The following is a 15,814-nucleotide window of genomic DNA, read 5'->3' on the forward strand; positions in this document are numbered from 1 at the left end:
CATAAGTTAGAAATCAATAAGTCGCTAATGTGAAGCACTTATGGAGAATAGAGTGTGTGTGTTTGTGGGTGGGGGGGGGAAAGGAAGAACACGGTCACAGAGTATTTAGCTTTTGGAGGTATTTTCTTGTTTTACAAATTACACAATAGATAGGATACAGTCATCTCCATAGTTGTATTAGTAACTGGACTAGTAACTGCCCATACTCCAGGCCTCAAATTGTTAGGTTATTGACATATTACAGTATAAAGCATCTGATAAAATCCAATTTAGAAACCTTAATCCTTTCAAAGACACAGTGGGAGGGCAGCAGTTGCCAGCTGTTGTCCTGCATACAACTGCTGTTTTAACCATTTGATGTATTCACTTAAACATTAACATGTGAGAGCAGCACAAATCCAGGCATGAGGCAGAGGCTTTTTAAAATCACTTTAATTGTAGGTTGTTTGAAAACACAAAATAGTGCAAGTCCAGAGAACAGCATTGAAGGCATGTCCCAATGAGATGTAGCCATTGCTTCCTCACAGATGAAGTCTCTCTCTCATGTAAAGTGAGGATGGGCGGTTCGATTAGTACATACGTGAATGCTAGTTGGGAGGAGCTTCTCTAATCAGCTGTCTCCTGCAGAACAGCCTGTGCACTGTCTCTGAGAATTATAGTTAACATGCATCAGAGACTCCATTCAGGAGCCAAGGAGAAGCAGTGCAAGTTAGATAGCCATGCCCATATCAGCAAGAAAAGAGGGGTCTCCCTCACACTAAATAGAATTGTCCTGTGTGCTTACATGAATGGAAACCAGCCTGTAACCAAGTGTCGAACTCCCCGGGTATATTGCTGATTACGTGAATGGCATTGGAACCCGTTTATTAACTACAGTCTAACCTATCTTCAACAACCATTCAGGAGACTGGGCCAAAGTGGCCTTTATATAAGGGTGGCCTCTGAGTAAGGGTTTGTTAGCGTGCTAACTGGACTGTCCAGGGTGGTTCTTAACGGGGTGGTTGCTGAATGGAGGTGGTTGCTTGAACAGGTTCGACTGTATTATATGCATGTAGAGTCGTGCTGTGCCCCTCCCAATCACCTTTCATTGAATTAACTATTAAGTTGAAATCAAGTGTATTCAGGAATTCCTGATCTTAAAAATAACCGGCAGAAGCTTATGGCAGATAAGGTGCACTGCTACAAACTAAACAATCATTAGAAGTTGCCTGAATTAAACATGAGCAAGTGGCCAACTCAGCTACAGTATGTAGATTAAAATACTTGGAATCTATGACTGAGTGACTGAGCTTGAATCCAGCTACAACATACACGTCAACTGCATAAAAGATTACTGGTCAGAGAGTAATACTGCATTGAGATTTAGGATTCCTCATTCTTTCTCTTCTCTCTACCCCCCCACCCCCGGCCAGAGCATATGGGCTTCCCATAACTAAGTATATCACCCTGCTGAAAAACCTCATTGCAAATTACCTTTCAAACGCAAACTGACCTTGAGCCTTGCTGGACAATAGCTCTTGGTGACAGACGCAGCTCAATACATACAGGACACCACCAGCATTCCATTACTGAATAAAATACTGATGTTCATATGATAATAATAAATAATAATTCTTACATTTGGTATAGCGCCTTTCACATTGGATGGACATCTCAAAAGCAACATCTCAAAAACTTCACCGCATATACCTGTAAGAGCATCAATGACTATACTCTACAGTATACATCGAAGCACTTTGTGTAAATTAACTTAAAAACAGCAATGGAATGTCATCGGTCTCATGAATGTATGTTCTCTTAAGCAATCTTGTTCTCAATTCAACAACAACAAAAACTTGCACTTATACAGCGCTCTCCATGCAGGGTAGTGTCTCAGAGTGCTTAACAGTGGTGGGGCCTGACTCCGAGCCGGGGGGAGGTGGCCATAAGCACGGTGGAGGAGGAAAGTTTTCAAGCGGGACTGTTCACCAGAAGTATGCGATGTGAACACAACTGGCATCGTCCACCCAAAAAGCAGTCACAGACACACAGAGCATGCCAATCCTGAGCATCTGCAATCACATACAGCCCATGGTGGCTGGTTTCTGTTTCTAAGGCTGAATCAACCATGACTCATATTGTCAGAAAACCAATACAGTTAAACCCACAACACAATCACCTCAGCAGCCACCCGCCCAAATGAACATTGCAGCACGTACAGGAGAATTAATGGGGCTCCTACAGAACAACTTTGCCCTGTGCACGACAGCTAAAAGTCAGTATCTTTCACACAGCTACGATCACATTTTTTTAAAAAAAGTGTTCAGTTATTTTTCTAAAATTTCTCCCAATTATCATATGCCTCTTCTGATCCCCAGCCTCCTCATCTTGGGTTGTTTTTCCACAGGTTCTGGTTGCCTCTGGTAATCTGTCCATTTGAGCTTTGACAGTGAGTTGCAGAAGGCATCATGGCTGAGCCCATCTCAACCAACTGCAACCCTCAGACTACCAGTAGAGGGTGCTGCAGAAGCTCGCTCGGTTTCCCCTCTCTGACCTTGGAAAGGGCAGGAATAATTTAGTCTGGAGACTGTGGCCGAGTGACTAGCAAATTTAACGTGATCTGGAATTCGAACCAGTGAGCTTCCTGATCTGTAAGCTGCAGCTCTATCCACATCACCATCAGGGCTGCCCTGCTCACATCTTAGACTTATTGGGGGAGATGAGGACAGACGGAAAGCCTAACCGGGGGTGGTGGTGGTGGTAGAAAGAAACATTAAGCCTGGTCCTAGGGGGATAGACTAGACCTGGTCTTGGGGGATGGACGAGGCCTGGCACTAGGGGACGGACTAGGCCTGCCCTGGGGGATGGACTAGACCTGCCCTGGGGTACGACTAGGCCTGGCCCTGAGGATGGAGGACAGACCTGGACCTGAGGGAAGGACCAGATTCCGTACATAGCTATCCGGCTCCCGGAGGCGAGAATCTCATAGGGAATTGACTATTCCCATTTTTTTCTATAGAAAGTTTGCTACATTGGGAATAGTCACTCTCCTTTCTGTGCTTACCTGTACTCTTACACACTGCTCCAATGCAGTTGGTTTAATAATGTCTCGAGCGCAGGAACGCAACATTCACACGAGAACATACAGATGGGATGCTTCCCTGTCTGCTGGATGAACTAGCACAATCCAAGTCGTCTGTGGGTGGTGGGGGCTTGTAGGGCTCTCCAAGTCCTGTCCTCATCTCTACGCTGCACAGTTCACAACATTAAATAGGTGGCAGCAATCAGTGCCACCACAATCGCCAGCACAAGCTGGAAAGAAGAGCTTTTCAGCAACGATACCACCGTCCGATATGGGCATTCAGATGATTCCACATTCCCTGGAAATAAACAACAGTCAATCCTCAATAGGCATCGTGCAGCTTGTTTACCTCCACCCTAATCCTCCTGAGGAAAAAAGGACATGTTTTTCTACCACCTTATCACTTCAAAACACCTGAAGTCGCTTAACAGTAATGAATACTCTTGTGGAGTGACTGTTTTTGTAAAAAAAAAAGCATGGCAGTCAATTTGCACATAGCCATAACGTGAATGGCCACTTTATCGGGACAGTTTTGGGGAGAAACTCCTTTTGTCACAAATAATATCATGAGATCTTATCGTCCACCTGAACAGATAGGACCTTGGTTTAACATCTCGTACAAAAGACGGCATCTCAGGCAATGCATCGCACCACCAGGTCTGCATTGGACTGTGAGCTCAAGTCCTGATGTGGCACTGAAGGAAGGGGCGGAGATGAGGGTAAGGGACTAGTCAGCACACCTCCACTGCAGACTGGCAGCTTACCTTTAGCAGTATAGAACGGGCACATGCGGGGATTCCCCTTTCCATCATGCATCAGATGTCCACCCTCCGGCGCCTTTGGCAACAATTTCCCGATTTGGTCCAATTCCTCAAAAACCTGCAGAGGGGAGAGGGAGAAAGGTTCGACAGGTCACCTAATGGCCATGTAGCATGGGAGCCTTGTGGCTCAATGCATCAAGTGTAGAAATAATAATAATCCTTGTATTTGACATAGCACCTTATCACTTTGTTGAGAAATCTCAAAGTGGCACCTCACAAGATATACTGTCAAGTGGAGTGACTTTGTATTAAATCTTACATGATCACAAGTTACATGGTTAGATTTAATCTTTAGTGTCTCTCTCACACACACACATACACACACAGAGTAAAGAGATCCACAGGTCACACTCTAGACCACAAGCAGACACTTTTATTCCATGCCGAATGCCTCAGGAACACTGACCTGCATGTTGAACTCAAAAGCTCTGTTGGCCTCCTCCACAACCCTCTCCTTGTTCCTTCTATCTAGCTCTAGGCTGTTCAGACGAGCCCTGTACAGCTGCTTGAACTGAGTGGGATTCGAAATGTTGTCGAAGATGTAGAATTGGACGCCCTCGCCGGTGCTGGGGAAGTGCAGTGCCCTCTGGGCCACTTTCTTCAGCACCTGTCCCCCAGACAGGTCACCCATATAGCGGGTGTAGGCATGAGCCACTAGGAGCTCAGGCTCAAACTCACCCACATAGTGGATCCGCTCCACATATGCTGTGGTTGCGTCCGAGCTTTGAATCTCATTCTTCCAGTCTGGCCCAAAAAAATATTCCAGGTCCCTCTCCAGAGGCTCCCTGCGATGTAGCTCAACCGGAAAATAGAGGGGAGCGATGCCAGGATGGTTCCGGTTTTTCTCAATTTCCTCCTCCAGGGCAGAATAAGTGAAGTACAGAGCCGCAGTGCCCAGCTGCAAGAGGAGGAAGAATATAGGAGCCAACCTGTGCATTTGAACCAACATTTCCTCCAGCACAATAAACTGCTGGGGTTAACCACCCACCTCCCCCAGACCCACCCGTTCCATGTGGAAATTGAGCATAGAATTTTAATCAGTGATTGAAATTCAGATTATTCCAGTGCAGCTCACCTTGAACAACTCCAGGTGTATCTTTCCTTTCAGGAAGTCCTTCACAAACTGGGTATTCTCTGCACGATCATGTGCTTCCTTTGTTCCTTCCTTTAGGATCTCAGAAAGATCAGTGGGACTGTAAGAAAGCAGAAGGGAACGGATTAGAAGCCTTGTAACACTTGGCCAAAAGCTCAGTACAGAAAGAGTAAGACACAGGATCAGGAGAGGGGAAGAGAGCAAGTGTACATGAACCTTTAAAGGGCACAAACACGGAAGAATGGCGAAGGTGGAGTAAAGCCGCGGTCATGTCAAAGACAGTCGAGAAATTGGAAGTGCCGTTGATTTCCAAAAACAAACAGCACAAACCTGGTGAAATCCACATCCATTCCAATATCTTCCACCTCACTGAGTGCTTTCCCTTCAGTCACAAGCATCACTCAGCAGCTGGAACGTTGTGACTCAACACACAAACTGACCAGCAGCATGAATCGCAAGCAGGGTAGCAGCAACAACTCCAGGTAAGACCAGGCTCCTGTAACAAAGTTTGAGATACCATTCAACACCCAAACAGAAACCTCCAACAGGGCAGGAGAGATAAACAGCAGTGCAGACTAGGGCAAAGAAATTGTGGGCAGGCAGAGGAGGGGGGAGGGTATCAAAAACGAGAATAATACACAATACAAATCAATTTTAATATTAATATAGCACCATTCACATTGGGAGAATCTGACAAGCCGGGAGTGGGAGTGAGGAGGGTAAAGATAATAATAATAATAATAATAATCCTTGCATTTGATATAGCGCTTTTCACGTCGGGAGGACGTCCCAAAGCGCTTCACAGAACACACTGTAAAGTGAATTGACTGTATATTTGTGGGCGAACGCGGCAGCCAATTGCGCACAGCAATGTCCCACAAACAGTCGTAGATTGAAAATGACCAATTTTAATTATTGTTTTCGGTTTTTTGGAGGGATTATTATTAGGCTCTGTGTGGAGTAAGGAAACTTGCCCAAGGTTTCGCCCTCTGCCTGGAATTGAACTCAGGTCTCTCACTTGCAAAGCGAGTGCTCTAACCACTGAGCTACAGGACTCCACTACAAGATGCCTGAAGCCGGGGTCTTGAGGTGGACCTTGAAAGAGGTAAGGGAGAGCGCGAGGCAGAAGGACTCTAGATGAACTTCCACAGAGTGGGGACACCGAGGCTGAAAGCCCACCCGGCACAAGGGGCAGGGGATATGAAACAGGCGGGTGCCCGATAAGCAAAGGGAATGGCGAGTACGTTTTGAGGATGTAGGGTGGGCAAGACCGCAGAGGGATGTGAAGGCGAGGATGAGGATCTTGAACTCAAATCTGCTAAGGGATGGGGGAGCCAATGGCGATGGGGGAGGATGAGGGCGATAGGCTCACAGAGCCAAGTGCTGGAAAAAATACATAGGGAAGGCAGAGCGAGAGGCAACGGGAAGATATTGGGACCAACGTGGGGGGGGGGGGTGGGGGGGGGGCAGGTCATTGCGAAAATGGGGCTCTCAGTGTAGAAGGGAAGTGAGAGGTTGGATGAGGAACAGGACAAGCGGGAGGGGGGGAGGGGGGGGGGGAGGGGGGGGGGAGGGGGGGAGGGAGGGGGAAGCCCGAGGGGAGAGAGCGAGGCTCAGGGTGAAGGGGTAAGTTACCGGCGGGTTAGGCCGAGGGGAGGGGGTGAGGGGTGAGTGGGGGGCGGCTTAGGTGTTGACCTGACGGTTGGGGGTGAGGGGTCAGGGGGGGGGGGGTGAGAGTGGGGGGGGGGGAGGGGGGGGTCAGGTTACCTGTCAGTGAACCACACTTACTATCGGGTCAGTTCGGGGTCGAGAGCTCGCGCTCACCCGTCAAGTTGATCTCTCGGACGACTTTGCTTTGACTTCCGGGGCCTCGCCTGACGGCGGCGGATGTGACGTCACTGTGCCACTGACGCGACCCCGGCTTGCGCTCCGAGGTTGTCACGGAGACGTGACGTCGCGTGACAACAATCTGAGTCCAGCCTCCCCTCAACCCCCCCCCCCACCCCCCACCACCCCCCACACACACCCCCTCCTCCTCCCCCACTACCCCACCCACCCCACCCCACCCCACCCCGTGCTCCTTCAGCCGCCTCGACGCTCACCCTCACCCCAGCCACCGGGCGCAGGACCAGCCACAGCCCTCAGCCAGAGTCCCGGGCGGCCACCTGCAACCCCTCCCTCCCTCCCTCCCCCCACCACATACACCAGAGCTCCCCCTCCTCCAGAGGCCCCACCCACCACCCCCCACCCACCTTCAACCCTAACCCATTACTAGGCTCCACAAGCCATAGGTCCCACCCCCAAACCAGCCTCCGTTAGCTCCTGAGGTCCTTACCCCTATCCTGGGCACCAAACAATTCACCCCCACCGTGGGCCTTGAACTCTTCTCCCCTGACCCCATGGCCTGACCTTTGCCCCTTCGACCGTGACCTGAGCTCCTCGGCCCGTTTTCCCGACTCGGGACTCCCTCGTTCCCATCACGTATCCCGAGCTCCTCGTCCCCATCCAGGGCACTCAGTTCTTCGTCCCCGTCCCAGGCTCCGAACTCCTTGCCCCTATTCCAGGCTCTGGGCTCCTTGTCCCTATTCTGGGCTCGGAGCTTCTTGTCCCTGTCCCAAGCTCGGAGCTGTTTGTCGCTGTTCCAGACCCTGATCTCCTCCATAATCCAGGTACCAAGCTTCTCCACAATCAGATTCCCATCTACTCTCTAACCCAGGCCACAACCTCCTCTGCAACCCAAGTACCAAGCTCCCCAACTAGGGCTCCAGCTTCTTCTACAACTTGGGCTCAGTTCTACTCCACAGCTCGGGCTCCATCCAACACCAGAACGCAGGCTCCATACAACACTACAACTCGGGCTCCATCCAACACCACAACGCAGGCTCCATACAACACTACAACTCGGGCTCCATACAACACTACAACTCGGGCTCCATACAACACTACAACTCGGGCTTCATTCAACACCACAACTCGGGCTCCATACAACACCACAACTTGGGCTTCATCCAACACCACAACTCGGGCTCCATACAATACCACAACTCGGGCTCCATCCAACACCACAACTCGGGCTCCATACAACACTATAATTCGGGCTCCATCCAACACCACAACTCGGGCTCCATACAACACTATAATTCGGGCTCCATCCAACACCACAACTCGAGCTCCATACAACACCACAACTCGGGCTCCATACAACACCACAACTCGGGCTCCATCCAACACCACAACTCGGGCTCCATCCAACACCACAACTCAGGCTCCATCCAACAGTATAACTCGGGCTCCATCCTTATCCACAAAGCAGGCCCTGACCTCCTGTGCAGCCTGCTCCCCAATCTCTTTTACAAACTGGGACCCATCCTCCTCTGGCACAACCTATGTCCCAATCTTCACCACACCCCATGCCCCGATTTCTAAAATTCAGGCTTCAAGTTCATCTGAAACTCGGGCCCGAACCTCCACTTGTGCAACCTGTGCCCCAACCTCTACCAGCATAACCCAGGTTCCGACCTCCATTTCATCCACAATCAGGGCCCCAACCTCCTCCTCTCCAAATTGGGTCCGCAGCTTCTCCTCCCTCATATGGAACCCGGACTCTCCCTCTTCAACTCCAAGTTCTGCTTCCCTCATCAGGAATTCAAACTGCGCCTCCTCAAGTGTTGCCTCTCTCATCGGGACCCCAACTTTATCCAGGTCCTCAAGCTTGTCCCTTCTCAACTGGAACCCGAGCTCTCCTTCCAAATCTTGGGTTCCCAACTTCTCTTCCCTTCCCTGGACCCCAATCTCTGGCTCTCCAACCCAAGCTCCAAGCACTGCCTCGTCAACCCGGATTCCAACCCCCTGTTCAAACTGGCTTCCAATGAGGCTTTATTGTTCGACATCTTCAACATAGTCACAAACTCTACAACAAAAGGCTATGGACTTCAAGCTCAGGAGAGAGAAGGTGAATAAATCACAAATCAGATTCAAGCATGATGAATAGTATATGGAATCGACTTTCCATGTAGGCACTCCACACCTTAGGCAATGACAGCTTCACCATGCAACGATGAACACTCCACCTCACTAAGCCAGTCTGGAACTTTGGCATCTTGTTTGACCCTCAACTAGCTCTTCTACCCCACATCTGTCCCACTCTGCCTTCCCCCATCTCCGCAACATCGCCCGGCTCCGCCACTCTCACACCACAGGCCACCAAGACCCTCATACACGCATTCATAACATCCAGGCTCGACTCTGCAAACTCCCTGCTTGTCGGCCTCCCCATCTTCTCCCTCCCTAGACTGCAGATCATCCATAACTCTGCAGTCCGTGTCCTCTCTTGCATCAGGCTCCACGACCCCATCACCCCCATCCTCTCCCAACACTACTGACTTCCCATCACACAGAGGATACAATTCAAGATCCTGGTCCTCAACTTCAAAGCCCTCCATGGCTTTGCTCCCCCCTACCTCTCCGACCTCCTAACCCCCTACCAACCTTTCTGCTCCCTCTGTTCAGCAGGCTCCAGCCCGCTTCACGTCCTCCGCTTGCCCACCCCACCATTGACGGATGGGCCTTCTGCCTCTCTGCCCCCATCCGCTGGAACTGCATCCCACAGTCCCTCCGCCTCGCTCCCTCCCTTGCCTCCTTCAAGACTGGTCTCAAGTCCCTTCTCTTCGACCGTGCCTTCGGACACCCTCCTTTCCCCCCTGCTCTGCAAACTCCCCGACCTCCAGCTCAGGTCTGAAACACTGATTGTCCTGAGCTTTGGGATATCCACCCGACGTGAGAGATGCAATATAAATATAATTTTGTTGTTGTTGTTGGAGTCATATTGTGTCAGCAAACTCAAGAGGGAATTAGATTGGTACTTCACAAAGAAATAAATTAAGCAGTACAAGAGATCACATGGTGTATCGTTTTGGACAATGTGTTACTAACAATTGTACAACGTAACTATTTCTATATAGCTCAACAGAAATAACCATACCTTGAATAATGCTCAGAGATGGTTTGTTATAGTTGTGTTTAGTCAACCTGTCAAGGACATGATTCTTATTTATTTGATTTCGGAGAATGTTTGCCAATTCCAGGACATCACCCCTTAGTGGAGGCACATGCGGGAGTCAGCCTGTATCAGATGGTAGCTGTCTTAACTGTCAATGAAGAAGGTTGGTGGGTTCAAGCCACAGTCTAGGTTGACGCTCCAGTACAACATTGTTGAAAATGCTGTCCTTCAGATGAAATATTAAACAATAATGGGGTAGTTATCAAGACTTTTTGGTCACCCTGTATAACTAACTAATTTCTGAATCTCAGTGTTGCCCTTGCTGCTCATTCTGAATATTTCTTCAGGTAGAGTTAAGATAAGAAATATTCAGCATAAAAGGAGGACATTTATTCCATCGTATTGTTGCCATTGCTACCCATTTTTCTAAATTGCCCTTTTTTATCAATTCCACTTTTCAGCTATTTCTCCATGTGCCTTAATATTTTATTACTCAGAAGCTTATTAAACAACAACAACTTGCACTTGTATCGTGGAGTCCTGTAGCTCAGTGGTTAGAGCACTCGCCTTGCAAGCGAGACACCTGGGTTCAATTCCAGGCAGAGGGCGAAACCTTGGGCAAGTTTCCTTACTCCACACACCTAATAATAATCCCTCCAAAACCCAAAACAATAATAAATTGGTCATTTTCAACCTATGACTGTTTGTAGGACACTACTGTGCGCGATTGGCTGCCGGTTTCACCCACAAATATACAGTCAATTCACTTTACAGCTGTGAAGCGCTTTGAGACATCGAGAAGATGTGAAAAGTGCTATATCAAATGCAAGAATTATGATTATTATTATAGCGCCCTCCATGAAGGGTAGCGTCTCAGAGCGCTTATTCCATCTCAAATGAAAAATGTTTGTTCTGCTGTCCTCGGCAACATTCCTTCAGATATACTGGCTATCTACTTTAAAGCTGATTGTGAGGCTTCGTTGTGCATTACACTACACTTGACAAGCATTTTGAAATTGTACACCATAAAAATGAAAGTGCTTTCTTGCATTATCTTGAACTAAACAAACATTCACTTATGAATGTGACTCTCGTTGTCTTCCTCTATCCTCAGACAGGTTTAGACATCATATTCCTCTTCCAAGAGAAGATTGAAGTACCTCTAGCAAGAAAATCGTTGATCCACAATGGCAAGAACTCAGGTGAAGATTTTTTATTATTATGATTATTTATTTTGTGATTTTTAAACTTTGTCTCATTGGAACCGAATAGTTCTAAAGGATAGGGAGGTCCTAGTTGGACAAGCAATGTGGAGCATGACAGACAGTCTTCTCAATGGCAATCTATGTGTGTTTTTTTCTCTGATTTTTTAAAAAAACAACAGCTCTATGTATCCCAACACAATGTGGAGTGCCGCTGGGGTCACCAAGCCTTGGTGAGAGCCAAGGACCAAATACCTCTCTGGACTTAGCTAAGCAGAGTGAGTGCATATCTCCAGGGAGAGAGTGCACATTCAGGGAAATTTCCATGTGTGAGTCAGGTGGCAGAGGTTTGAGCCTGGTGTTTTTGAGCCGGTTGGTTGTTTTTTGGTCCACAGCCTTACGTTCCAGTGTCTAACATCCATCATCGTACCTCTCCAAGTTGCACGTCAAAGGTCCCTCGGTTTAATATTGTCGCACCGATACGATGTGGACCTATTCGAGGTGCACACCGAACAGCCCCGGGTTTGATACACAGCACTGTGCGGCAGAGCTCAGGGAGATGACACCTCTCTCAGAGACATCCCCGAGGGAGGTGTTGCGTAAGTGCTCTCTCGGTGAAAACAGAGGAAATGATGTGCAAACGATGGTAAACCCAAGTGACTGGGTGTTGGCTGTAGCTCATGGCTCCCCCCCGGGCTGTGGGCTGTGGGCTGTGGGCTGTTCCCCAGCGGGTCTCTGGGGTTGGGGTTGGGGTTGGTTTGTACCCCAGTGAGAGGCTCAGGGCTGATGGCAACACATTGGATGCCCATCTCCGCGCTGCGCCGCTCTCTCCTAAACTTTACTGCCCCGAAACTTCTGCCCAAATAACTGCCGGCGTTAGCGTTTCCGGGTCCTTCTCTCGGCGGCAGCTGTTGGGGGGTGTGGTTTGAGTACAAATCCGCCCTCACACACCCCCACTCCCCACACACACCCCCACCTCCCCCCCCCCCCCCCCACACACACACCCCCCACAGCCTATCCGCTTTGCCCGAGGTCGGGATGATCGGAACCGGCTTTACCGGCTGTCACTGAGCCCGACACAGCAATCGGTGTCAGAGGAGAGCGACTGCAGAAGCACCCGGCGAGACAGACACACAGACAGACACACACAGACACAGACAGACGGACCCCTCGCAGTAATTCATCACCACCACCACCACCATCACCATCAGCAGCCAAATAAGATGTGTCCGCGGCTCTGACAGTCGGCTCCAGGCTCTGCAAACCAGGATTAACGTCGGGGGTGGGGGGGGGGGGGGACACCGGACAAGGAGAGGAGCGATCGGATCCCACCAGCAGTAGTCCCTCAGCCATCCAGACCCCCCCCCCCCCCCCACCACCACCACCCCCCACCCTCACCCCCTCAAGGGGTCCGGCGCTGACAGCTCATCCCAACTGTGCTCATCCCAACCGCGAGGTCCAAACAGCTGCAGGAATCGTGTCGGCACTGGTGAGAGACAGAGAGAGAAAGAGAAAGAGAGAGAGTGATCCTCTTCTTCTTCTTCTTCTTCTTCTTCTTGTTCTTTTTCTTCTTCTTTTTTTTTTAAATAGCATTTCGATGGCACTTTTCAGTCCGGGAATATTCGAGAGATGCAGGCGCGCCAATCTGGACGCGTCCCGGCTTTCAGTGCGAAATATTTCTGGGGCGGGAAAAAAAAACAATCGGAGAGTCACGCAGTTCCCAAGAAGATTAAAGTAATCCTTATCCTTGCGTTTGATGCACGGTGGCGTCGGAGCACTTCGTTAAAATATCTCTCACGGGGCTGCACAGGATTAGCAGCTGAGGTTGGCTGGGAACACTCAGCAGGTCAGGCAGCATCTATGGAGAAAGGAGAGTGAGTCAATAATAATAATAATAATGATAATAATAATGATAATAATCCTTGCATTTGATATAGCGCTTTTCACGTCGGGAGGACGTCCCAAAGCGCTTCACAGAACGCACTGTAAAGTTGAATTGACTGTATTTTTTGTGGGCGAACGCGGCAGCCAATTGCGCACAGCGACGTCCCACAAACAGTCGTAGATTGAAAATGACCAATTTATTATTGTCAAGGTCAACGTTTCAGGTCCACGACCCTTCGGGTCCACGAGTTCTGACGAAGGGTCGTGGACCCGAAACGTTGACTCACTTTCCTTTCACCATAGCTGCTTTCTGACCCGCCGAGTGTTCCGTTCCCAGCGACTTCTGTTTTTGTTTCAGATTTGCAGCATCTGCAGTATTTTGCGTTTTGTTTTAACAACTAAGCGTAGTAGTATCGTAACTGTAGGCGAAAGGTGGAGATAAATTTGCACACCACGATGCCCCTAAAACAACCATTCAGTGAATAACATTTTTTTCTGGTGGATTCTTGGCCAGTATAAGGTGGGAACAATTCCCTTCTGTGTTTGAGAAGCTCTTTTAACTGCCCAACTACATATATAGCACCTCAGTTTATCATTGCATCTGAAGGAAGGCTTCCCCCCAACACTGCAAACTCAACCTAGGCTTTGAGTTTGAAGTCCCAATGTGGGGCTTGAACTCACAACCTTCTGACTATGCTACACATCCTTGTCCCACATAACTGTACCATTCCTCTTCTTTGAATCCTCTCTGTGTTAAAACCTAACCTCATCTCATTGCTCTCATAGTAACTCATTCATTTTCCAGACTTCAGGAAAATGGAACTCCTTTCTGGTCTCAGGTTTTTTTTTCCCCTACTACATTGAACAGCTAATTCTTAGTGCTCTGGGATGCTACCCCGCGTGAGGGGTGCTAAGTAAATGCAAGTTGTTGTTGTAAAACGCTAAGCATGACATCCCCCAACAATTGTTTCCTGATTTCACCCCGTACCTGAGGCCCTTCACCTGGCTCTTCTCCAAGATTTTGAGGTGACAGGTCAGGAATTCTGCTCCTGGTCACTATTTAGGGACTCTTGACTGAGGGTGTGTAAATGTTGGTTGAGGACAGTATTGTGTTCAGCTATGAAACTGTGCCCATTTGAATAACCTTCCAACACTTACCCAGAAAAGTAGCCACTAGTGCCTACCCCAGAAAAAGTCAGCACATTCTGGAGAAGAAAAGCAGAGAGAAAAATGGTAAAATAAATTTACCAAATATCGTTCAATAAAGATAATACCCTTTAATCATACTGTGCATGTATAAATAGTCACTGCAGGCAGCCAACAGAAATAATTTAGTCTGCAATCTCGCATTGTTGATTTGAGATAACACCACACAGTGAACTGAAACATGCAGTAATTTCCTTACAGCGAGCACTCTGCTAGTCCCTGTTACAGAGCTGGCCACTGTTACTCTCCACTCTTCATGCCTATTACAGGTCCGCTAAATTACAATGGTGCTGGTTATGAAGCAAGAGACAGTAATCTGATCAGGCAGAAACCCCGATTAAGGTTTCTGTAGTACGGCAGTGAAGCAGCTAACGTCTGCAGTCAGATTTTCCTTTTTAGGATCAGCTAGCTACCAACATCAGACCAATGCTGGCTCTGCATTTAGTAGTTGAATAGGAAAGCTGGGATAAACTGTGCATCCCTCATTGCAATACGCAGTGGGAAGATTGGAATAAAATGTATTTCCAGGCCTGGACATAAGTCTGGTCTCACTGAAGATTGGCTCTCTTCACATTTTGTTCTACAGCTGAGATGGTTAAAGGGTGACCTGATAGAGATGTTCAAGATTATGACCAGTTGTGATAGAGTAAATAATAATAGATTATTTCCACTGGCTGGAGTCAACGATAGGTTAAAAATGTAAAGTAATCACAAATAGAATTAAAGGTGTATTAAATCAGAGGATAGTTGGAATTTAGAACTCTCTATCACAAACCATTGAAGCAGAATCCATAATTTGTTTCAAAAAGGAATTGCAGTAAATAGTTGTTTGAAAATGAGGAAAATTAAAAACAATAATAATAATAATGTTTGCATTCGATATAGCACCTTTCCTATCTGAGGATGTCTGAAAGCACTTCAGAATTTAACATAAATTGTAGTGACTTTGTATTTTTGTAGACCAACACAGCAGCCAATTTGCGCATATCAATGCCCCACAAACAGCCATGATATGTATGTGGAGTGAGCAGGAGAGTGGGATTAGACTATGTGTCTCCACATGCCAGCACAGATTTCAAGGGCCAATGGCTCGTTTAGGTGCTGTTATATGATGAACCCTATGCTTTTGTAAATGGATTAAGTTATGATTAAGTCTAAGATGTGCCTGGAGCATCAGCCTCTGAATTTAAAGTGTAAGTGAGACATTCAGTTGCACCTTGGTAGATAACAAGGAAGGGTTTTTATTATTGAAACTAAAGTAAGATTCTCATTTGCTTTGACAAATAAGAATTAATTCAAGCATGTTCATACACTTATCCTTGCAGGCTCTCTATGTGACAAAAAACAGATAAAATCAATTGCGTATTATGAGGCTTAATGGTCTGACAAAAAGATAATTTATATTGGTAACTCTAAATGCTAGTGAGTACTATATTGGTCAGACTTTGTGTTATCACCTATTCCTATTATGTTCTTACTCTAGGGACACTAAATCTCAGGGGTGCCACAGAGCCTATTGGGAAGAGATTGTATAAGTGGAACGTCTAC

General features: G+C 47.9%; 3 protein-coding genes across 6 annotated transcripts in view; 2 read left to right on the top strand and 1 right to left on the bottom strand.

Annotated features, from left to right (window-relative positions):
• Positions 1-1,894: 1,894 nt before the first annotated feature.
• LOC103178752 (heme oxygenase 2) lies at positions 1,895-6,845 on the bottom strand. Of its 2 annotated transcripts, none has more exons than XM_042340981.1 (6): positions 6,764-6,845; positions 5,306-5,471; positions 4,958-5,075; positions 4,289-4,780; positions 3,826-3,940; positions 1,895-3,359 (listed from the first exon to the last, which is right to left on the bottom strand). In XM_042340981.1, exons 2-6 carry the CDS (start codon positions 5,371-5,373, stop codon positions 3,238-3,240), a joined length of 915 nt encoding a protein of 304 aa, XP_042196915.1. In that variant the 5' UTR covers positions 5,374-5,471; positions 6,764-6,845; the 3' UTR covers positions 1,895-3,237. The 2 variants fall into 2 exon arrangements, with proteins under 2 accessions (XP_042196915.1, XP_042196916.1); XM_042340982.1 differs by having other exon boundaries at positions 6,743-6,845.
• Positions 6,209-14,618, top strand: LOC121850275 (mucin-5AC-like). Its single transcript, XM_042341169.1, has 6 exons — positions 6,209-6,215; positions 7,411-8,677; positions 8,788-8,927; positions 10,060-10,137; positions 11,093-11,176; positions 14,536-14,618. The coding sequence occupies exons 1-6, from the start codon at positions 6,209-6,211 to the stop codon at positions 14,616-14,618; spliced, it is 1,659 nt and encodes a 552-aa protein (XP_042197103.1).
• Positions 11,165-15,814, top strand: part of LOC103178753 (SEC14-like protein 1) — a 31,772-nt gene continuing 27,122 nt past the window's right edge. For 2 of the 3 annotated variants that reach the window (XM_042341101.1, XM_042341103.1), the window contains exon 1: positions 12,606-12,665. The gene's annotated coding sequence lies outside the window, so the exon portion shown is untranslated. Of the gene's footprint in view, positions 11,177-12,605; positions 12,666-15,814 lie in introns of those variants that run through there. The other variant, XM_042341102.1, reaches the window with a different exon arrangement.

The sequence above is a fragment of the Callorhinchus milii genome, unplaced genomic scaffold, assembly GCF_018977255.1.
Source record: "Callorhinchus milii isolate IMCB2004 unplaced genomic scaffold, IMCB_Cmil_1.0 Scaffold16, whole genome shotgun sequence".
Lineage (NCBI taxonomy): Eukaryota > Metazoa > Chordata > Chondrichthyes > Chimaeriformes > Callorhinchidae > Callorhinchus > Callorhinchus milii.